The following is a 24,744-nucleotide window of genomic DNA, read 5'->3' as shown; positions in this document are numbered from 1 at the left end:
GCCCTGCTGCACAGCCCCTGCATACTTTATTGACTGACTGCAGGGCAGCTCATTGTTATATAGCTCCTAACTTGCATCCACGTGTATTTTGGAACAAGTTTCCTGAACCAGGGACTCATCCGGAGACTGTCTTCGGAAAACAGGGACATTTGGTCACCCTAGTTTGGTGGTCCCCCAGGTGATCAGATTTCTGGTGCCATGCAAACACACAAGGTGTTGGGAAGTCGGTACTTTATACATACATATATTGTCTTACCAGCACATTTTTTTCCTGTTGCTGTCTATATACTAATAAAAAAAAACATTTTCTGCAATGGCAATTGCTGTTTTCCTTCTGAGGAGCTGATCCTGTCTCAGGAATGTGCCAGTATTTGCCTGGAACCTCCACACACTAAAGTTTGAAACCACTGGTTTATGCTGTAAGTGCTGGTTGGAATTATCGGCTCTGTTCCAACCCGACAGTACCTTGCTTATATTGTCTGACTCCAGATTAACCTCAACACCAGGAGAGAGCTCTAAAACATTTAAAAGAACAATTTTGTGTAACATTTAGAAGTACCCTGGGTTCCAAGGGACTCGCAAACAGTTTAAACTAGGTTTGGCATAAACTCCTCCAGTAGCATGGTCTGATTTTGGAGTTATACTGTTACTTTTAGTGTTTTATCGTGGAAACTGTTCTGCAGTAATGCAAGAGTGACAGTGTAATTGCACCTGTTAGGTTACATCTGCCCAGTTGGTCCATCAAAGCTCATTTCTCCAGTACATTATCTTGACATCTAATTGTATTTTGAATAAAACTTTTCTTTAATTTTTATTACCATGATTGATAAAATTAATTACAAATAATTCTGTTTGAGTAAATGAGTTTTAGTGGAAATTTCTAAGATATAAATAGAATATAAAAATTCCAGTTTTAAAATAGTAGTCAGTTTTTCCACTTACGGCGTGGTAGCATTAGTGATAAAGTTTATTTATGAATTTTATCAGCACCAAAGTGAACTCCAACCATCTAGCTATAATTCCATCCTTGCTTGTCCTATCCCCCTATCTAATTTTGGACTTCCGGCAAGTCAAGGTGAAGTTTAAATCAGAAAATTATCCTTCAGAGCCAAGGTTATTTGAAATTGTACTGAAGTTATAGTATCCCTGCCTCATGCCAGCCACCTGCGTTTTGGAGACACTGTTTGAGTGTCTACTTTTGCAAATGAAAATCAGCACTGACCAGGCCCCTTCCTCAAGTTCCTACCCACTGATGCACTTGCTGTAAGTGGTTGATGTTGTTGCACACTGAGGGAAATTCTCATGACATTGGGAATTCCTACAAGCATTGTGCAGCAGCGGCAATCACAGTAAGAATTCCAGCAAGTATGGAAATCGGGAGCAGTACTTTGCGAGCAGTAGGCATATGAAGGGGGGGGGGGGGGGGAGGTGGAGGATTTGGCGATTGGTGGGTGGGGGAGAGTTGGGAACAGCACCTTTTTGAGGAAGGATAGATGAGAATCTGAGAGCAGTACTTTTCAGCGCGCGAGTGGGGAGCAGCAGTATCGAAGGAGGGAGTGAAAGGGGGATGTCTGGAGCAGTGCTTTGGTTGGGGGACTGATTAAAGAGAAGCTGGGAGCGACACTTTGATGGGAAAAGTGCCTTCAACACTTCAGAGTTTCATGTATTTATGTTTTTTTTCTCCAGTACAAGTGAATTAATGCCCGGTATACTGAAACTTAAGTAAGAAGGATCATTAAAGTATTTTTTTCCCTTAAGATTACAGATTGTTTCAAATTGTTGGATTGGTAAAACAGATGGTCTCCTGAATGTAATGAAATCAATCTGAATAATCTAGTATTTTGCACCAGAAAACACAGAAAATTTGTATTGTTTTTTATTATTTTTGCCCAAGTCCCAGTTTCTAACACCCCTAATTTTAATTTTTGTGGTCCAATTTTTTCCTTTGATTTTCACCCATAATTTGATGCTAAAATTAAATTTGAAAAAACCCCAGGATTTTTGATTTGGCGATTAAAAAATCAACTTACGATTCTTAGTGACAAGGTAGGGAGATTATTCTTGAACTGTATAAAACACTGGATAGGCCACAGCTGGAGTACTGCACACAATTCTGGTCACCACATTACAGGAAAGATGTGATTGCAGTGGAGAGGGTACAGAGGAGATTTATGAGGATGTTGCCAGGACTGGAGAATTTTAGCTATGAGGAAAGATTAGATCGGCTGGGGTTGTTTTCTTTGGAACCGAGGAAGCTGAGGGGAGATTTAATTGAGGTGTATAAAATTAAGAAGGGCCTAGATAGAGTGGTTAGGAAGGACCTATTTCCCTTAGCAGAGAGGTCAATAACCAGGGGGCATAGATTTAAAGTAATTGGTAGAAGGATTAGAGTGGAATTGAGGAGAACTTTCTTTACCCAGAGGGTGGTGGGGGTCTGGAACTCTCTGCCTGAAAGGGTGGTAGAGGCAGAAACCATCATCACATTTAAAAAGTACTTGGATAGGTTACGGACCAAGAGCTGGAAAGTGGGACTAGGCTGGATAGCTCTTTGTCGGCCGGCACAGACACAGTGGGCCGACTGGCCTCGCTCTGTGCCATAAATTTCTATGACAAGTGATGTCCTCTCTGCACTTATAGCATACTTGCTTGTTTTCACGGGTCATAAGCTTATATTCAGGGCTGTTTGGGAGTTGTCAGCATTTTTGAAGGAGCTTGTTATCTTTTGTTAGTTTTCCATGTAAGCAACAGAGGAGTGACTGGGATTCCCATGTTTATTAATTTTACAGAATGTACTAGGCATTAAGTAGCTAGATACTAAATAAACATTAAAGGATTCAGCAGAGCATGTTGCCCTGCTTATTATCACTCTGGAATAATATATGACACTATACTTTCCCAGCACCAACCCCCTCCACTTCAGCGTCAGCTGGATTTTTTTTTACTTCAGCGGTGTCTAGCTCTCTCAGATGTAACATGTCTCACTTTAGAATGAATGATAGATACGGGTTTGTGTTTGGAAATTCTGTCACTTCTCAATCTCAGTTGGGATTTGAAGAGGAGGCTAAATTTCCACAGGGCATAGCAAAGCAAAAGGTACAACACTTGTATACCTACAGACTGATGATTGCAGTAAGGAAAGATAGAACTTGCATTCATATACAGCCTTTCAGGACCTCAGGACATCCCAAAGTGTTTTAGAGCCAATTAAGTACTTTTTTTGAAGTGTACTCTCTGTTGTAATGTAAGAAACGCGGCAGCCAATTTGTGCACGGCAAAGTCCCACAAACAACGAGATAATGACCAAATCATCTTTTTTTAGCGATGTTGGAGAACTCCCCTGCTCTTCTTCAAACAGTACCAAGGGATCTTTTACGTCCACTTTGAGGGCAGATGGGGCCTTGATTTAACGTCTTATTCGAAAGGCACTCCCTCAGTACTGCACTGAAGTGGCAGCCTAGATTATGTGCGCAAGTCCCTGAAGTGGGTTTTGAACCCACATCCCCCTCTGACTCAGTAGAGACTGCTACCACTGAGCCAAGGCTGATAACTCTTGCTATAGACAATTGCCTGAGATCAAGGAATGCTAGGTCGAGCTGGAGGAACTATAATAAAAGGAAATCCATGTTGAGTTAATCATGCACAAATCTAATATTCTATTGCATTTTTTAATTCCTTTATTGCATTTTCATTTTTCTAGTATATTGTTGGTCATGTATAATCATATTGCCAGCTATGGTTGAAGTCCTGAAAACTGGGTTTGCTAAAGAAATTCTGTTTGCTTTACTCAGGAAGATCTAGAAACTCTAATAGCTGAATTCAGACAACTTGATGCAAAAAATACCCAAGTAACAGAGGTGGTGTGTTCTCTTCCTTTGCCACGGTAAGTAATGCAAAGTGGCGAGTCATGTTCTTTGACTGCACTGACAGTTTTGTGCTTCAGATTAACCTTCGTGTCACTTTTCTTTCTGAACAAATTACTTATGTTAAAGTATAGGGTTGCAAAATTCTGGGAATTTTTAAAAGAGGAAACTTTTCATGGGAATTTATGGGAATTTTGAGTTTTTTTGCACACTGATGGTTTTTGTCTCTGACCCTTATTATCTTTGTCATCAAAATAGACATACTGTTCCATACAAATAAAAATGTGAACCATCATCATCTTGAATGGAAGCAGAGGAACTCTGGGCTGACTGCTGTGAGCTTTGAGTGAAGTTGTTACATTTGGATAAATGCTGCTGCATCTTTGTGGCATTCTTTACATATGGCTTTGTACAGTGTTTGCACATGTACACAGTCTTTCCATCTTTAATGCCTAGGGTAAAATGCTTCCACACATCCGACGGTAAACGTGGCATTGTTCTATGCAGAGAAATAAAGGCATTCGTCTCGGTGTCGAACTGCGGTCGATCAGCACGATTGCAACAGGGTGAGTACATTTTTCCTGATGCTCCATGTGATGGAAGCATGACCTGTGCACGCACGACGCTACATCACCAATAGAGGGAGCTAATCACTCATCCAACCAATCAGGACACATTTGTTCACAGCCACACACAAAACTTGTAATTATTAAAACAAGCCAAGTAAGAAGATAAACATATATTGATTAAGAAATTCCTTAATAATTAAGATTCCATCTCTGTTAGTAATTTTAAGAGAGGACCTGTGGGGAAAAAAAATGAAAGAAATACAAAAAAAAAACAATATTATGCTAGCATATGCTTTTTTGGGCAAAATTCCCAAGCTAAACTTCCCGTGGAAAATTTCCGGAAATTTACCAGAAACTTTCCACCCCATTGCAACCCTATTAAAGTACTACATCAATGCCTTTCTTTAAAATCAGTTACAAATAAAGTAACAAAGGAATAAGAAAAGGCTATTCAGCTCACTATTTTTCTGGTCTTGTTTCAGAACCTGATCTGACTACTAAAGGAGAAGGCTAGAATAATGAAGTACTTTCAGTGCATATACAATAATATCAAATAATGCTTTGAACAGCTATCTTGAAGGATGTAGAATCATAGAAGTTTATAGCACAGAAGGAGGCTATTTGGCCCATCAGGCCTGTGCTGCTTCTCTGAAGAGCTATCCATTTAGTCCCAATCCTCTGGCCTTTTCCCAGACCCTTTACATTTTTTCTTTTTCAAATATTTAATTACTTCCCTTTTAAAAGGCATAATGATTTTTATGTTCCACTAGTGTTTCTGGTAGGGCATTCTGTGCCCGAACAGCCCTTTATGCAAATTATTCCTCTTAACCACCTTTCTTTTTGTGATGATCTTAACTTTATACCCTCTAATTATCAAGTCACTGAATAGTGGAAATAGTAGCTCCTTATCTAACTTATTAAAACCTTTAATGATTTTGAACATAGAATTTCATAGAATCCACAACACAGAAACAGGTTATTCGGCTCAGCTGGTCTATGCTGGTGTTTATACTCCACGAGTCTCATCTGACTCTGCACCCATATCCCTCTGTTCCTTTCTCCCTCATGTATGCATCAACCCTCCCCTTAAGTGCATCAGTGGTATATGCTTCAACCACTCCATATGGCTTTGAGTTCCACGACCTCAACACTCTATTTGTAAACACATTTTTCCTAAATTCTTTATTTGATCTGCTGGTGACAATCTTATATTTATGCACCCCTGTACTGGACTCAACCCACAAGTGAAAACAGTTTCTCTATACCCACCCTATCAAACCCTTTCATAATTTTAGTCTTAGTCTTCTCTTTTCCAGAGAAAAGAACCCCAGCCTGCTCAATCTTTCCTGATAGTTGCATCCCCTCAATTCTGGTAACATCCTTGTCACATCTCTAGCCCCAGTTTTCAAAACCGCTCATCCCTTGTATCATCCTAATTAATCTCTTCTGTATCCTCTGCATTAGCTTGACATCTTTTCCAAAGTAGGCTGTCCAAAGTTGAATACAATATTCTAACTGCAATGATTTGTATTCTATTATTGAATTCCCATTTTCTCATGGAGACCCGCCAACTTGAGGCTCCTCCTGCACCAGGAACTGCTCTGGTGCTTTAAGTAACTCAGGAAAAGTATCCATAATGTGAAAATCAGCACCTGTCTGGAAAAATTTATACTGATTAGGTAATGTTGTATGGTAGAATCTGCTTTTGTGTTGACAATTTGAAGTGATCATATGGATCTGTTGCTTAAATTGTGATTTCCAAACGCTGATTGCATTGCAGTCTTAACTTTTTGTACCATTTGTTCAGATTGCAATGATCAGTTTGTGTTGGGCTCCCCATTCTTTCCTGCATGTAAAAAATGTCAGAAGTTTGAATCCAGTTGCTCATTCCACATTAAGCGTAGCTGGAAATGTCAAAGTGGCACCAGAAGGAGGCTTCTGTTCACGTTTGCATACCTGACTCACCAGGGCAGGTGAATCTCATTTACTTTTATCCTTTCACAGAAAGGTGCAGATTTTGCAGTATATCGGAACAATTCTGAAAATGAGTCAGAGGGATTTAGCTCTTGTACTTTAAGTTTCCTCAATCAATGCTGGCAAGCATTCTGAGAAATAAAAGAGAACAATTTATTGTTGAATGGTTCAGCAATGAAAACTCAGACAAAAAAGAAAGTGGGATGGGAAAGGTCCTGATGTGGAAAGTGCTTTGTTATACTGGACAAAACATGCATGGCCTTGTAGTGTACTTCTCTGTGGTCTGACTGGTGAGACAAAAAGCAACGGATCTGGCATCTGCAGTGGGAAGATCAGAATCTTGGCTTACTTGGTGGAAAAGCAAGAGCAGTATTGTTTTCAAAAAGCTTCATAGTGATAAAGCTGATACTGATGGTGAAGCTTCTGACGCTCAGAAAAGTGATGTAGTGATGTGCTGACAAAGCTGCTGGTAAAAAATTGACCTTTGACAAATGTGAAGAAACCAGCCTATTTGGGGAGTGTCTGAAAATGGCATTCTAACTTTTAAGGACATTCCCAAGCCAGTGGTAAACCTTTTGGAGCTTACCTGTTAACTAGAGAAACAATAAAAATGTCTGAATGACAGGCTATTCTGTTATTGGCTGTGGAAGTGGAATGTTGAACTTGGCCATCAATGCAGAAATACTGCTCTGGTCATAGTGATTTTTCTCAGGAGTTAGCCATCTAAATCACTCTACCATCAAAATTGTTTTCCTGTCAGCAAGCACAGTGTATTGGGGATGGGTATCACACGGCCTTTTAAAATACATTATTTTGTGTTGCACTGATTTCATTATAGAAACATCGAAGATAGGAGCAGGAGTAGGCCATTCGGCCCCACGAGCCTGTTCCGTCATTTAATGAGATCATGGCTGATCATCCAAATTCAGTACCCTGTCCCTGCTTTCTCCCCATATCCCTTGATCCCTTTAGCCTTAAGAAATATATCTAACTCCTTCTTGAATATATTTAATAAGTAGGCCTCAACTGCCTTCTGTGGTAGAGAATTCCACAGGTTCACCATTCTCTGGGTGAAGAAATTCCTCCTCATCTCAGTCCTAAATGGCTTACCCCTTATCCTTAGACTGTGACCCCTGGTTCTGGACTCCCCGGCCATCGGGAACATCCTTCCTGCATCTAGTCTGTATAGTCCTGTTAGAATTTTATAAGTTTCAATGAGATCCCCTCTCATTCTTCTAAACTCTAGCGAATATAAGCCTAATCGACCCAATCTCTCTCCATACGTCATTCTTGCCATCCCAGGTATCAGTTTGGTGAATCTTCGCTGCATTCCCTCCATGGCAAGAACATCCTTCCTGAGATAAGGCGACCAAAACTGCACACAATACTCAAGGTGTGGTCTCACCAAGGCCTGTACAACTGCAGCAAGGCATCCTTGCTCCTGTACTCGAATCCTCTCGCTGTGAAGGCCAACATACCATTTGCCTTCTTAACCGCCTGCTGCACCTGCCTGCTTACCTTCAGCGACTGGTGCACAAGGACACCCAGGTCTCGTTGTAATTCCCCTTTTCCCAATCTATTGCCGTTCAGATAATAATTTGTCTTCCTGTTTTTGCCACCAAAGTGGATAACCTCGCATTTATCCACATTATGCTGCATCTGCCCAATCACCCAACCTGTCCAAATCATACTGGAGTTTCTCTGGATCCTCCTCACAGCACACACGCCCACCCAGCTTTGTGTCGTCTGCAAACTTGGAGATATTACATCTAGTTCCCTCGTCTAGATCATTAATATATATTGTGAATAGCTGGGGTCTTAGCACCAATCCCTGCGGTACCCCACTAGTCACTGCCTGCCACTTGGAAGACGACCCGTTTATTCCAACTCTTGCTTCCTGTATGCCAACCAGTTCTCTATCCAAGTCAGTACCTTACCCCCAATCCCATGTGCTTTAACTTTGCACGCCAATCTCTTATGCGGGACCTTATCAAAAGCCTTCTGAAAGTCCAAATACACTACATCCACTGGTTCACCCTTATCTATTCTACCAGTTACATCCTCAAAAAATTCCAGTAGATTAGTCAAGCATGATTTACCTTTTGTAAATCCATGTTGACTTTGTGCAATCCTGTCACTGTTTTCCAAGTGTTCTGCTATTACATCTTTTATAATGGACTCTAGCATTTTCCCCGCTACCGATGTCAGGCTTACCGGTCTATAATTCCCCATTTTCTCTCTACCACTTTTTTTAAATAGTGGGGTCACATTAGCTACCCTCCAATCCATGGGAACTATTCAGAGTCTATAGAATTTTGGAAGATGACCTGCAATGCATCTACTATTTCTTGGGCCACTTCCTTAAGTACCCTAGGATGTAGATTATCAGGCCCTGGGGATTTATCGGCCTTCATTGCCATCAATTTCCCTAACACCATTTCCCTACAAATACTGATTTCATTCAATTCCTCCCTCTCATTAGACCCTATGTTCCCTGACATCTCTGGAAAGTTATTTGTGTCCTCCTTTGTGAAGACAGAACCAAAGTATGTATTTACTTGGTCTGCCATTTCTTTGTTTCCCATTATAAATTCCCCTGATTCTGACTGCAAGGGACCTACGCTTGACTTCACCAATCTTTTTCTCTTCACATATCTATAGAAGCTTTCACAGTCAGTTTTTAAGATCCCTGCAAGCTTACTCTCATATTCTATTTTCCCGCTCTTAATTAATCCCTTTGTCCTCCTTTGCTGAATCCTAAACTGCTCCCAATCCTCAGGTTTGCTGCTTTTTCTGGCCAATTTATATGTCCTCTCCTTGGATCTTATGCTATCCCTAATTTCCCTTGTTAGCCACGGTTGAGTTACCTTTTTTGTTTTATTTTTATGCCAAACAGGGATGAACAAATTCTGTAGTTCATCCATGCGATCTTTAAATGTTTGCCATTGCCTATCCACCGTCAACCCTTTAAGTAACGTTCCCCAATCCATCCTAGCCAACTCGCGCCTCATACCATCGTAGTTTCCTTTATTTAAATTCAGGACCTAGTCTCTGAGTCAACTACTTCACTCTTCATCTTAATGAAGAATTCCATCATATTATAATCGCTCTTCCCCATGATGACAATGTGACTCCATTTCAATTCATGCAGAGGATGGTGATTGTGACAGTTTGGAGAGCAATTTCCCAGGCTTGAAATTGTGAACCGCTTCTATGATTAAAAAAAAAAATTCTCGGGATGTGGGCATCGCTGGCAAGGCCGGCATTTGTCCCTAGTTCCCCGAAGAAGGTGGTTGTGGGCCTTCTTCTTGAACCGCTGCTTTTTAGCAGTTTGATACAACTGAGTGGCTTGCTAGACCTCTTCAGAGGGCAGAGTCAACCACTTTGGTTTGGGACTGGAAAACATATAGACCAGACCAGGTAAGGACGTCAGGTTTCCTACCCTAAAGAATGTAAGTGAACCAGTTGAGTTTTTATGACAGTCTGACAGCTTCATAATCACTTTTACTGGTACCAGCTTTTTATTTCCAGAATTTAAAAAAACTGAATTCAAATTCTCAAATTGCCATAGTGGGATTTGAACTCACGTTCTCTGGATTGCTGCTCCAGGCCTCTGCATTACTAGTCCAGTGAAATAACCACAACACTACCATACCCGTAGAAGTACCACTTTTCCTTACAGATAAACTGAGGGGAAATAAATCACTCCTTCAGCTGGAATAACAGAGTAGCAATTCAAATTGCTAGCACATTAGGGATATTCAAAAATTAGGGCAAGTTCTTTGCAGATGTTGTAAATGATACAAGGTCAGGCAGAGTCAACATGGATTTGTGAAAGGGGAATCATGTTTAACCAATTTATTGGAGTTCTTTGAGGAAGTAACGTGCTGTGGATAAAGAGGAACAGATGGATGTACTGTACTTAGATTTCCAGAAGGCATTTGATAAGGTGCCACATTAAAGGTTATTGCGGAAAATAAAAGCTCATGGTGTAGGGGGTTAACATATTGGCATGGATAGAAGATTGGCTAGCTAACAGGAAACAGAGAGTAGGCAGAAATGGGTCATTTTCTGATTGGCAAGATGTAACGAGTGGTGTGCCACAGGGATCAGTGCTGGGGATTCAACTTTTTACAATTTATATAAATGACTTGGATGAAGAGACTGAAGGTATGGTTGCTAAATTTGCTGATGACACAAAGATAGGTAGGAAAGTAAATTGTGAAGAGGACATAAGGAGGCTACAAAGGGATATAGATAGGTTAAGTGAGTGGGCAAAGATCTGGCAAATGGAGTACAGTATAATGTGGGAAAATGTGAAGTTGTCCATTTTGGCAGGAAGAATAAAGAAGGAGCATATTATCTAAATGGTGAGAGATTGCAGAGCTCTGAGATGCAGAGAGATCTGGGTGTCCTAGTGCATGAATCACAAAAGGTTAGTATGCAGGTACAGCAAGTAATTAGGAAAGCTAATAGAATGCTATTGTTTATTGTGAGGGGAATTGAATACAAAAGTAGGGAGGTTATGCTTCAATTATACGGGGCATTGGTGAGACCACATCTGGAGTAACGTGTACAGTATTGGTCTCCTTATTTAAGGAAGGATGTAAATGCATTGGAAGCAGTTCAGAGAAGGTTTACTAGACAAATACCTGGAATGGGCGGGTTGTCTTATGAGGAAAGGTTGGACAGGCTAGGCTTGTATCCGCTGGAGTTTAGAAGAGTAAGAGGTGACTTGATTGAAACATAAGATCCTGAGGGGCCTTGACAGGGTGGATGTGGAGAGGATGTTTCCTCTTGTGGGAGAATCTAGAACTAGGGTTCACTGTTTAAAATAAGGGGTTGCCCATTTAAGACAGATGAGGAGAAATGTTTTCTCACAGAGGGTCGTGAGTCTTTAGAACTCTCTTCCTCAGAGGGCGGTAGAAGCAGAGTCTTTGAATATTTTTAAGGCAGAGGTAGATCTTATTGAATGGCGGGGCAGGCTCGAAGGGCCAAATGGCCTACTCCTCCTATTTCTTATGTTCTAATATTTTCTGGTTTGCTGCCTCTGGAATGAGATTCTGTTCTTGTGTCTGGGTTACTGTATGGAGCTGGTCTCACCTACCCTTAATTGTGTTGGTCAAGCTTTTCCTGTTGCAAGATAAAATAGTGTGCCTCAGGTTGAGAGCATTCAGTAGTTACATTAAAATGGTGTTATCTCCTGTAAGGTAGGAGATTTTTATTTAATTTTTGACAAAGATGGACAAGTATTTTATATTGAAATTACTGTGTTTCTACTTAATACAAAGCTGGTGGTAAAATGTGGTATGAAAGAAAGAACTTGCATTTATATAGCTCCTTTCACGACCTCAGGATGTTTATTGGCTATTAAGCGCTTTGGAAGTATTTTTGAAGTGAATTCACTAATGTAGGGAAACGTTGCAGCCAATTTGCACACAGCAAGATCCCGCAAACAGCAACGGGATACATGACCAAATGATCTGTTATAGTGATGTTGGTTGAGGGATAAACGTTGGCCAGGACACCAGGACAACGCCCCTTCTCTCCTTCGAGTAGTGCGAACCATGGCCACCTGAGGGGCGGACAGGGCCACAGTTTAACGTCTCATCTTAAGCAAGTCACCTTCAACAGTGCAACACTCCCTCAGTACTACACTGAAGTGTCAGCCTAGATTACTTGCTCAAGTCTCCAGAATGGGTATGAATAGTATAACTGCTTTGTTTGTGGAATTACTAGCTACTCGTGCTTTTCTCCAATAGCATAGTCAGTATGGGAGAGGAGGGGGAGAAATAAAGTGGCATTAGAACTGTTATCATATTACGTGTTACTATTTTTAAAAATTCGTTCTCAGCAAGCAGGAATCCACCTGCATGTTTTCTGTGGTGGAGTATTTAGTTCATCTCCCCTATTTGCTGATGGTGTTTCAGCTGTTAAAAATGGTATGAATAGTGCTGGTGAAAAATTAATGTTTAAGTAGTGGATTTACTGTTGGCAGTGGGAAATTAATGCAGCTGTTACTGTTTTTCACTGGTGGTAAGTCCACACCACCTGCTGACTGGAAAATCCTTGCTACACATTAACCCAGGGAGCTTCAGACATGTCATTTCCACTGTGTTAACTCAGCTCCATTGTATTTTCAAGCCTGGTAGCTGTTGCAAGCTATTTCTGACCAGTGTGTCATCTATATTCATCTAGTTTGTTTAAACAAAACAGTGATGTTTTTCAGAGGTTTGGGGGGGGGGGGGTGGTGAAGGGAAGCCAAGCCAAGAATTGTGCATTTGATGTTTGAAAGTAACAATAATGAAGTTCACACTTCCAGGCAGAGAAAAATCCAATGTTGTCAGGAAATGCTTTGCACCTTATCTGACTTCAAGGCCTCGATTTTTACAGGGGGCGGGAAGGGTGCACAGTAGCGGGCGACGTACCTGAACAGGTCGGGGACTTGGAGGCCCTGCCAATTTGAAGGGCAGGGCCCCAGTTAAACAAAATCTTTCCAGAGTCCTATTCGACACCTGTCTACCTGTCTGGAATGACTACCTGGCTGGCAGCTGGGAGTGGGAATCTAGCGTTAGGAGGCTGCAGCAGGGATCCGTGGGAACGGTCCCCGGCAGTCAATGTGGGGGTGGGGAGGAAGGAAGGAGGCTCTAGTCGCGATCGAGGGGGAGGAGGGAGACTCTGGTCATGATCGGTGGGGTGGGGGAAGGGAGGCTCTGGCCATGATTGGAGGGGGGTGAAGGGAGGTCTCTGGCCATGATTGGAGGGGGGTGAAGGGAGGCTCTGGCCATGATGGAGGGAGGTGAAGGGAGGCCTCTGGCCATGATTGGAGGGGGGTGAAGGGAGGCCTCTGGCCATGATTGGAGGGGGGTGAAGGGAGGCTCTGGCCATGATTGGAGGGGGGTGAAGGGAGGCCTCTGGCCATGATTGGAGGGGGGTGAAGGGAGGTTCTGGCCATGATGGAGGGAGGCCTCTGGCCATGATTGGAGGGGGGTGAAGGGAGGCCTCTGGCCATGATTGGAGGGGGGGTGAAGGGAGGCCTCTGGCCATGATTGGAGGGGGGGTGAAGGGAGGCTCTGGCCATGATTGGAGGGGGGTGAAGGGAGGCCTCTGGCCATGCTTGGAGGGGGGGTGAAGGGAGGCTCTGGCCATGATGGAGGGAGGTGAAGGGAGGCCTCTGGCCATGATTGGAGGGGGGTGAAGGGAGGCCTCTGGCCATGATTGGAGGGGGGGTGAAGGGAGGCCTCTGGCCATGATTGGAGGGGGGGGTGAAGGGAGGCTCTGGCCATGATTGGAGGGGGGTGAAGGGAAGCTCTGGCCATGATCAGTGGTGTGGGGGGGGGGGGGGGGCTCTGGCCACGATCAGTGGTGTGGGAGGGGTGGGGGGGAGGGAGACTGGCCACGATCGGGGTTTGGGGGGGGGGCGGGGGGGGGGGAGGCTCTGGCCACGATCGGTGGTGTGGGAGGGAGGGGGGGCTCTGGCCACGATCAGTGGTGTGGGAGGGGGGGCGGCGGGAGGGAGACTCTGGCCGCGAGGAGGGGGAGGGGGGAGGAGGAGGGGGGGAGGGGGGGGGAGAGGGGGGTGGGGGGAGGAGGGGAGGAGGGGGTGGGGGGAGGGGGTGGGGGGGAGGAGGGGGGGTGGGGGAGAGGGGGGGGGGGAGGCTCTGGCCACGATCAGTGGTGTGGGAGGGGGGGAGGGAGGCTCTGGCCACGATCAGTGGTGTGGGGGGGGGAAAGCTCTGGCCACGATCGGTGGTGTGGGAGGCAGGGGGGGGCGGGGGGGGGAAGCTCTGGCCACGATCGGTGGTGTGAGAGGCAGGGGGGGGAAGCTCTGGCCACGATCGGTGGTGTGGGAGGCGGGGGGGGGGGGGTGGAAAGCTCTGGCCACGATCAGTGGTGTGGGAGGCGGGGGGGTGGGGGGAAAGCTCTGGCCACGATCAGTGGTGTGGGAGGGGTGGGGGAAGGCTCTGGCCACGACTGGTGGTGTGGGAGGTGGGGGGAGGAAGGCTCTGGCCACGATCAGTGGTGTGGGGTGGGGGGAGGAAGGCTCTCGCCACGATCGGTGGTGGGGGAAGGGGGGAGGATGGAGGCTCTGGCCATGATCGGCGGGGGGGGGGGAGGTGGGGGGTCGGGGGGGGCTCTAGCCGCGATTGCAGGGAGGAGGAATAATAGAATCATAGAAATTTACAGCACAGAAGGAGGCCATTTTGGCCCATCGTGTCCGTGCCGGCCAACAAAGAGCTATCCAGCCTAATCCCACTTTCCAGCTCTTGGTCTGTGGCCCTGTAGGCTACGACACTTCAAATGCATATACAAGCACTTTTTAAATGCCCTGTGGGTTTCTGCCTCTACCACCCTTTCAGGCAGTGACTTCCAGACCCCAACCACCCTCTGGGTGAAGATATTTCCCCTCAAATCCCCTCCAGACCTCCTACCAATTACGTTAAATCTATGCCCCCTAGTTGTTGACCCCTCTGCTAATGGAAATAGGTCCTTCCTGTCCACTCTATCTAGGCCCCTCATAATTTTATACACCTCAATAAGGTCTCTTCTCAGCCTCCTCTGTTCCAAAGAAAACAACCCCAGCGTATCCTATCTTTCCTCGTAGCTAAAATTCTCCAGTCCTGGCAACATCCTCGTATAAATCTCCTCTGTACCCCCTCTAGTGCAATCACATCTTTCCTGTAATGTGACCAGAACTGCACGCAGTACTCTAGCTGTGGCCTAATTAGTGTTTTTTACAGTTCAAGCATAACCTCCCTGCTCTTGTATTCTATGCCTCGGCTAATAAAGGCAAGTATTCTGTATGCCTTCTTAACCACCTTATCTACTTGGCCTACTACCTTCAGGGATCTGTGGACCTTTTTTTCCTCTGCACTTCTCAGTGTCGTACTATTTAATGTATATTCCCTAGCCCTCCCCAAATGCATTACCTCACACTTCTCCGGATTGAATTCCATTTGCCACTGTTCTGCCCACCTGACCAGTTCATTGATATCTTCCTGCAGTCTGCAGCTTTCTTCTTCATTATTGACCACACAGCCAATTTTAGTATCATCTGCAAACTTCTTAATCATACCCCCTACATTCAAGTCTTAACCATTGATATATACTACAAAATGCAATGGACCTAGTACTGAGCCCTGCGGAACCTCACTGGAAACGGCCTTCCAGTCACAAAAACACCCATCAACCATTACCTACCAGAGGAAGGCTCTGGCCGCGATTGGGGGTGGGGGTGGGGTGGGGGGGGCTCCCCGCGGAGGGAGGCTCTGGCCACCATCAGGGGCTGGAGGGAGGCTCTGGCTGTGATCAGGGAGAGGGTCTGGTTGTGATCGGGCGGATGGGGGAGGCTCTGGTTGCAATCAGAGGGGGAAGGCGGGGGCATGGGAGGCCCAAGACTTCCTTGTGAGGCCTGGAAGAGCACTCTGGCCTGACACATGGAAGCTGTTGCTGCTCCCCCTGCTCAGATCTTCAACTAAAATTGCAGATCATGTCCTAATGACATAATTGGACCCAATCTGCATATTTAAAGTAGGACCCTGCTTCCTTCCTGCGGGTGTCCCGCTTGGCTGCTCAAAGAGCAGTTTAAGATTGGGGCACGACATGAATGCAGCGAGATCAGAGGTGGTAAGTGACTGGCCTCATTTTAACTGTCGCCGTTTCTCTTCCCATTGTCTCCCCCCCCCCCCCCCCCCCCCCCACCCAGCCCAGTTTCCGCCAGGTAGGAACAGTTAAAATCGAGGCCCAAGTATCTGAGCTCTCGAGTTTTCTGAAATAATTTTTTGTCTTCCAATCATTATGCCTGTTACAGCTAACTTTGTTTATATGAGCATGCATTGAGCCAGACTAATTCTTCGCCTCTGAGCAGTTTGGATAATTTGAGCTGTGTTTTAGATTGTGACTGGGTGCTTACCCTTAATGGGTGCCCAAAATGGAAAGCACTCCGTTTCTCAGCATTAGCATCCTTCATTTTGAAGAGCACGCAATTTGTTTTAGTATTGTAAATTTAACATTAATTTTTTTTTCTTTTTCTGACAGGTTGAATGCATCATTGTCATCTTACCCTGAGAAAGATGAATTAATCCTCTTTGGGGGTGAATATTTCAATGGCCAAAAAGTAAAGTATTTCACTATTTTATGATAGAGTTTTGGGGCTTGCCTTGACATTTAATATTTGTGGTGTTGGGTTAATTGGAAGAAAAAAAAATCTTGTATTTGTATTTATATAACATCTTTCAGGACATCCCAAAGTACAGTTGCGTTGTAATTTAGGCAAATGTGGCAGCCAAATTGCACATAGCGAGGTCCCACAACCAGCAATGAGATACATGACCAGATAATCTGTTTTACTGGTGTTGCCGAAGGGATAAATGTTGGCCAGGACACCAGGCGAATATCCGTGCCATTCTTCGAATATTTCAATGGGATCTTTTCTGTCCACCCTTTAATGTTTGATCCGAAGGACAGCACCTCTGAACAGTGCCTCAGCACTGCATTGAAATGTCAACCTAAGGCTCTAGAGTGAAGCTTGAACCCATAACCTTCTGCCTCAGCGGCAAGAGTGCTACCACTGAGCCAAGGCTGACTGGCACGAGGTTATAATGTTAGACTAAATTTTTCTAGAGTTGATGGCCACGATTTCACCAACCGAGGCGGGTCTGGGGTCAGTGTTGCAGTCACAGCAGGTCCTACTGCAGCCTGCACTCTCCAAGTGATTTTGCATTAATAGGGCTTGTTAAGCCCGCTTTGCGAGGTTCCCGGCCAATTAAAAGGAAGCGGGTCTGATGACGTCATTTGATGACGCATCATCAGCTGGTTTCCTTAAAGGGGCCATGTCTAAATTGATTTTGACAGTTCTGCTTTCAGTGTTCTACAGCATTGAAGTGCTGCATACACGAACAAGCACTGCACAAAGGTGCACGGCTGCACCCAGGCTCTCCCATGACTCCCTCCATATGCTTATGGAGGGAGTCACGGCACGCAGAGGGCTTCTCTTCCCTTTCCTTCCCATGGGCGAAGAGACACTTCCAGGAGACCTCCCCAGGAGATCAATGCAACCTGGTTGCACATTGCACAGGAGGGCACAAGCAGGGATGTTGTCAGGAAGACCAGGCTGCAGTGGTGCAAGCCTTTCAATGATCTCAGCAGATCACAAAACATTACTGCCAAGCCACACTCAACCTCATCCTGCAGAGCCACTCATCACATCCACATCACGCTGCCTTCCCAACCCTACTCCTGCACATCTTTACTTACACCAACTTACCTTGCACCTCCTCCCATCCCTCTCTATCTACATTATCACTTCCCCATTTCACTAGCCACCCCTCACACCCACCCTCATCCTACTGCAAGCATACCAACTAGCAACACACAAGGGTAGGCACTTGGGTGGTTTAGCCAATGTTCATGTGAAGTTGCTGGTAATGTTCTGTCAAAACATTGAAACCTTTATTTTCAGCACTTTGCGTTCTTGGACAGATTTGTGTGCACCTTTGGATGTGGCTTAGTGAGTTGCAGTGAATGGTGAGACATAAGGGTACCCCCCGCAATGGCGATGAGTGTGAAAGGAATGGCTTGGGCATTGTAGGGATGCTTTATGGTGTTGGTGTGGGGTGGTGCCAACCTGGCACATCATGTGGCATCCAGGATGTACAGTGTCAAGTGAAGTAAATCTGGCCAGGGTGAGGCCATCCCTGGCGTCCTGAGCAGCAATGTGGTCGGGTGCTGATGCCCTGTGTCCTGTGCGGAGAAGGCTGGTGTTGTTGCTGGTGTGCCCGGTGATGCTGGTTTTAGGGCTGATCTTGGTGGGATTCTGAGGACCAAGGTGAGATATTTTCAAGGGTACCGATGCTGATGGAATAGATGGCAGGTGAGGTTGAGATGGTAGAAGCGATCTGTCAGTGGTGAGAGACGTCGTTCCAATGAGGTGGCACTGGATAGAGAGTTAGCTCCAAACACTTGCAAGCTGCAGAAAGCTCAGTATGTCTTCCAAATGCAGTAACCAACAGTTTCTTAGCTTTGAAAGTGAACAGCTGTAACATGGGATCTTTTATACAACTTTGGCAGCTGTCAGGTCATGAGATAATTCAATTCTGAATCCATTCACGACATGCTGATCTGACGTGTTCCCCGAGCAGTGGGTAACCCATGGGGGAGCACGTAAAATTGAAATTTAGGCTTAAATAACAGTTAATTGGATGTTAACAACCCATTTAATGATGTGAATTGCCTCCCCCACCACTTGGTGTCAGGTCTGTTCAGCACCGACAGACCCGACACCTGGGAGACTCGCGTGGAGGCGGGTTGCCAGCGGGTTCCCTACCCACTGTCAATCTTTGCTATTTTGACAGCTGACCCACCTCCGAACACACCCTCTGAGCGCTGGCAAAATTCAGCCTAATGAGTGCAAAAATGACTAGCTGTTTCTAATCAATACAGAATAATTAATCAATAACTCATGTTAAAAATACTCAAAGTGTAGGTGTACCTTAACTTCCAGCACATCCATATAATCCTCTTGAGGGGGGAAATGAGAGAGTTTTGGATAAGTCATAATGTTGTCTTACTGCTTACATGACAAGTCATTGCACGTCAAAAATAATTCATTCATTCATCTGGATGTTAAAATATGTACATATCTCCAGCTGACATCTAAAGGTGTTATAAGTGATGGAGTCTCAAAAAAGATTTGCTTCTGAAGGGGTCTGGAAAAGATGAGTCAATGCTATACTCAGTGACTCCAGCTTCAACTTCCATTGATAGAGGTTGAGGCGGCAGTTTCAAAAGAAAGTCCCGCACTGAACCATCTCTGTTAGTGCGATGAAAATAGACCAGATGAGTAACTATTATAAGTTTTGTAACAAAAAGTGTACAATTATATAATACATAAATTGCTGAAAATAAGAGTAACCCAAATAACTAGACATTAAAGAAAGAACAAACAATATAAAGCACTTATATAGCACCTTTCATGACCTCAAGACGTCCCAAAGTGCTTCATATCAATTAAGTACTTTTGAAGTGTTGTCACTGTTGTAATGTTTTAGGAATACAGGAAACTTTGTGCTATCCGGCACCGACGGGACCGAGCTGTTGCCGTTCCCTCAAAACTGCCGGACAAACCAGCGTTAATGTTGAAGCTCACACATGGAGCTTTTCAGCTCCGTATCTGGCAACAAACACTGTTGCTTAGCAACAGCTTCTAAACAGTCAGCCGTACCTTGGAAGCGTCTCTGTCGCTTAGCAACAGCTTCAGAGAGACTTTGCAGAGCCTGACTGTTGGGGAAAAAAAAAGCCACGAGAAGAAAAAAAACCTAACAAAACGGCTCCTGATTTTTGCCGGTGGCTCGAGCTTGCCAGACATTTAGCCTCCGGATAACACAAAGTTTCCTGTAATTTGGAGTATATTGTTTGCTGGGATAGGAGTGAGCGGAAGGTGATAATCCGACAATTGAATTTTGAGGAAAGACGGGAAGACCATTTGGCCTGGTGAATGCCTTTTCATATGAACATTTGAAAAATGATGGACAGGAAAAAACCTACTAGTTCATCCAGCCGGTTCCATATATAGGCATCACAATACATACACTCCCACCCCACCTGGAAGCCATGTAATCTCCTGGTAGAGGTGAAAAACCTTATAAAAAGCCAGGCCAGGGGGAAAAAATCTGGAAAGTTCCTTTCCAACCCCTTTAGGCGATTGAAACTAATCCAGAAGACCACTTTGGCTCTGATTAATGGACCTACCTCATATATGAGGTGATCTCCGCTCCAACCAGAAACAGGTCCAGATCTCACTTGAAGGATTTCAGCAAATCAGCATTCACTGCATGTTCCACAGGTCCACTACTCTCTGGGAAAAGAACCACATCGTAACATCTAACCTAGTTCTACCTTTACATAACTTGAGATTGTGACCCCTGGTCTTCCCTAACCTATTTAGTTGAAACAAATTATCTACACAAACCCAATCTAATCCCTTCATCATCTTATAAACCTCAATCAAATCAACTCATAGTCTATGCTTCTCTAAAGTGTTGAGACCCAGTTCTTTGAGCCTATCTTGGTAACTAAGATGCTTTAAATTGGGAATTAATCTTGTGGCCCTCCTCTGCACCCTTTTCATTACAACGGTGACTACACTCCAAAAGTACTTCATTGGCTGTAAAGCGCTTTGAGACGTCCGGTGGTTGTGAAAGGCGCTATATAAATGCAAGTCTTTCTTTCAAAACCTCAATATCACCCATCATGTGAGGAGACCAAAATTGGACACAATATTCTAACTGAGGCCTAACCAAGATCTTGTATATACACAATAATCTGCTTTGTTTTATCGTGAATCGTCCTGTACATATGCCCTATCACCAACGTTCCCTGTAAGCTGCGCGGCCGTGCTGCTCTCTGCCGGTCCTGCCGTCTTTTCCTATGTTAAAGTTTGCAAATGCGTGAACCTGTGAATGGGCCGCTCAGCCCCTTAAAGGAGCAGCACAGCCAAAAAAAAATTATGGGGAACATTGCCTATCACTTAGGCGCTCTACTTACTGCTTCAAGGCATTGGTCATGAACCGTTCGAGATCTCTTTCTACATCAGCTTTAGTTGTTTTCCCTAATGGGTGTATGTATGTTCAGCATTCGCCCTGCACTTTTCTAAGTTAAACATCACTTGCCTGGTGCAATCCCCAACGCATCTCAATCTGCTTGTGGCAGTCGAGCATGGTCTACAGTCCTGACTCGTACATATCTAAATATCATCTGCAAATTTGCAGATCATTCCCCCAACACCTATAGCTAGATCATTAATGAAAATAGTAAATATAATGGTGTTAACAGCATCCAGGAAATCTACCATAGCCCCGCAATTTAGTTGAAGCCTGATGAGATGTATTGAAAATATGGTGTGATAAGTCAGTGGAACGTCTTTGTGAATAAAACATATTCCTAACAAGATATTCACGATGGTAAGATTTTAAGTGGTATGGTCTCAAAAGATGCTTGCTTGTTTCTGTCTTTTGATGTTTATCAATTAGTTAGGTCATAGTTGATCAAAATGAGTGGTAATATGCCAGACTATAGGGATTTATTAAAGCTTTTCATTAAAGGTTTTGAAAGAGATTTCTCGAACTTGTAAATTGGGATGCATCTTTTCTGGGCCTTTCTATATTATGTGTTCCAAACGGTCTATAAATTCCTTAGCCGTACATGGCTAGTTCAGTCCTAGTGCATTGTTTGAGATATGTTACCTAGGAAAAGAAGGCTTGGGACTTTGTGTATGGTAGGAAATAAAGACAGACTTAAATTTATATATATGTGTAGCACATATAGCTTCTCTCAGAAACTCTTGCAGTGCTTTACGTACAGTAAATTATTCTGAAGTGCAGTGATTGTTGTCATATAGGCAGATGTGACAGCTATTTTGTGGACAGCAAACTTTCATAAACAGTAGCGGACAACTAATTAATCTGTTAGTGGCAGTTTGAGGGAGCAGTAGTGACCAGGACATGGAGAAATGTCCTGCTTTTCTTGAATTGTGTCACAGGATCTTTAAACATCTGGCACAACAAGCGGACGGGGCCCCTCAGTTTAAAATCTCACCTGAACGATGGCACCTCTGACGATGCAGCACTCCCTCAGCACTGGATTAGAGTGCCAAGCTAGATAGATCATGTATTCAAGTCCTTGCATGGGGCTTGAACTGATAATTTTGGGAACAAAACGGATGTTTTCTTTGGGGGGGGGGGGGGGAAAGATCTAGGGGTGATGGAAAGTATATCTTTAATGCTGAGAGCCATAATAAATATGGCTAAATAGGGCAGCACGGTGGCATAGTGGTTAGCACTGTTGCCTCACAGCGCCAGGGACCTGGGTTCAAATCCGGCCTCGGGTGACTGTCTATGTGGAGTTTGCACATTCTCCCCGTGTTTGCGTGGGTTTCCTCCGGGTGCTCCGGTTTCCTCCCACAGTCCAAAGATGTGCGGGTTAGGTTGATTGGCCATGATAAAAAAATTGACCCTTAGTGTTAGGGGGGATTAAATCCGTGGGGTTACGGGGATAGGGCTTGGGTGGGATGGCTGTCGGTGTAGGGACCGGGTGCTCGGGTTTGGATGATCAGCCATGATCTCGTTGAATGGCGGAGCAGGCTCGAAGGGCCGAATGGCCTACTCCTGCTCCTATCTTCTATGTTTCTATGTAAATATAGTTATAAGGAGGGTTTGACTGTGAGCACAAAACTAGAGGACAGATGTTTCAAATTAACAGGTGATTATGTGGAATAGACTCGAGCAAAAGCATTTGAGGCTGTTTATTACCACCTTCATAAAGATGCTGGATGAATACCTAGTTAGTAATTGGAGTGGAGTTTATTGGCATAATTGTAGGCTTGAGATGAGCAGCCTTGCTTGATTACCTTTTGAGATCAGAAAGTATTCATCAAGGTTAAATGGGAGGGGTTAAATCCATGATAGCGTTAATTGTACATGTTCTTTGGAAAGGGTGGGTCTAATGGGCCAAATGGAAATTTTTTGATCCATGCTTTGCTATATTCTTTGAAAGTATTGGGTTACTAAAATAGTGAATACTTCTCCTTCCTAAGTCCCAGTGATATACCTACATTGCATTGTCCCTATTAAGGCAACCCAGTTTAGGTAAATTAAAAAGAAAACGAAGGAAAGGGATTATGCAGCTACCATGAAAATAATCAACTTTTGCAGAGTCCTGTCATCCTCCTCTTACCTTTATAATTAATTTGCCTGGATCTAAACTATATATACACAGCTAAGTTTACAAAAGGACATTTAAAATGTACTTATATTTATTTATAATTTCAGAGCGAGCAAAAATGGCAAGGTTACAATTGAGTGCTTAGACTTGAGAATTTAAAAGTGATTAAAGAATGAGATTCATCTCCTAGAAGTTTTAAGACCTACTTGCGTTAAATTATTTCCTACTTGTTACTTATTAAGCTACTATACCCATTCCATGTTGCAAAGTACATAAATAGAAATTATCCATATCCCAGCATAGTTGAAGGCCTCTAACATATATCAGAAATGGTTTCCACTTGCCCTCGGCTTTCTCTATCTCCCTTCATGCCCTCTTTGAGCTCATCTTGTCCATGAGACCCACATCCTGCTCTCTCGACCCTATTCCTGCCAACTTCCCTTCCTGGTCCTCCATGCTACCTGATATTGTAAATGGTTTCCTCTCTGGATATTGTCGCCCCTTTTTTTCAAATCTGCTGTTAACACACACCTCTTCAAAAAAAAAAAAACCACACTTGACCCCTCTGTCCTTGCAAGCTGCTGCCACATTTCCAATCTCCCTTTCTCTCCAAAGTCTTTGAACGCATTGTCACCTCCCAAATCCGTGCCCAACTTTCCCACAACCCCATTTTTTAACCTCTCCAAATTGATTTCTGCCCCTGCCACTGCACTGAAACAGCCCCAGTCAGTCACAACTGACTCCCTATGTGACTGTGACCATGGTAAACTTATCCCTCCTTATCCTTCTTGATCTGTTTGCTTCCTTTGACATTGTTGACCACACCATCCTCCGCCAGTGCTTCTCTTCCGTTATCCAGTTGAGTGGAACTGCCCTCGCCTGGTTCCATTCTTACCTATCCAGTCATAGCCAGAGAATCTGCTGAAATGGCTTTGCTTCCCGTCCCTGCACCGTTACTTCTCGTGTCCCTCTAGGATTTATCCTTGGCCCCTCCTATTTCTCAACTGCATGCTGCCCCTCCCCCGCATCATTCCAAAACACAATGGCAGGTTTCACTTGTAAGCTGATGGCACCCAGCTCTACTTCACCACCACCTCTCTTGGCCCCTCCACTGCCTCTGTTGTCAGACTGCTTGTCCGACATCCAGTCCTGGATGAGCTGAAATTTCTTCAAATTAAACATCGAAAAGACTGAAGCCTTGTCTTCGGCCCCCAACACAGACTCCATTCCCTTGCCACTGATTCCATCCTACTCCCACTGTCTCAGGCTGCCACAGATGGTTCGCAACCTCGGTGTCCTATTTGATCCTGAGTTGAGCTTCCGACTCCATTACTCTCCATCACAAAGACCGCCTACTTCCATCTCCGTAATATCACCCATTTCTGCCCCTGCCTCAGTCCATCTGCTGCTGAACCCTCATCCATGCTTTTATTACCTCCAGACTAGACTATTCCAATGCTCTCCTGGCCAGCCTCCCATCGTCTGCTCTCCATAAACTTAAACTCATCTGCCCGTATCTTAACTCACGCCAAATCCCATTCACCCATCATCCCTGTGCTTGCTGAAGTACAGTGGCTCCTGGTCCACCAAAGTCTCGATTTAAGATTTTTTATCCTCGTGTT

The 24,744-nt window shown here is 44.4% G+C and overlaps 1 protein-coding gene across 3 annotated transcripts in view; it reads left to right on the top strand.

The window, feature by feature from the left end:
• klhdc4 (kelch domain containing 4) overlaps positions 1 to 24,744 on the top strand; it is a 99,352-nt gene that overhangs the window by 1,647 nt on the left and 72,961 nt on the right. For 2 of the 3 annotated variants that reach the window (XM_085991598.1, XM_085991596.1), the window contains exons 2-3: positions 3,789 to 3,880; positions 16,442 to 16,520. In XM_085991598.1, coding sequence (XP_085847724.1) covers positions 3,789 to 3,880; positions 16,442 to 16,520 — 171 coding nt within the window. Of the gene's footprint in view, positions 1 to 3,788; positions 3,881 to 4,316; positions 4,427 to 16,441; positions 16,521 to 24,744 lie in introns of those variants that run through there. The other variant, XM_085991597.1, reaches the window with a different exon arrangement.

This window comes from Somniosus microcephalus, chromosome 6, assembly GCF_052327205.1.
Source record: "Somniosus microcephalus isolate GS21.2 chromosome 6, FLI_Smic_1.0, whole genome shotgun sequence".
NCBI lineage: Eukaryota > Metazoa > Chordata > Chondrichthyes > Squaliformes > Somniosidae > Somniosus > Somniosus microcephalus.
This window is presented reverse-complemented; position numbering and strand designations above follow the sequence as displayed.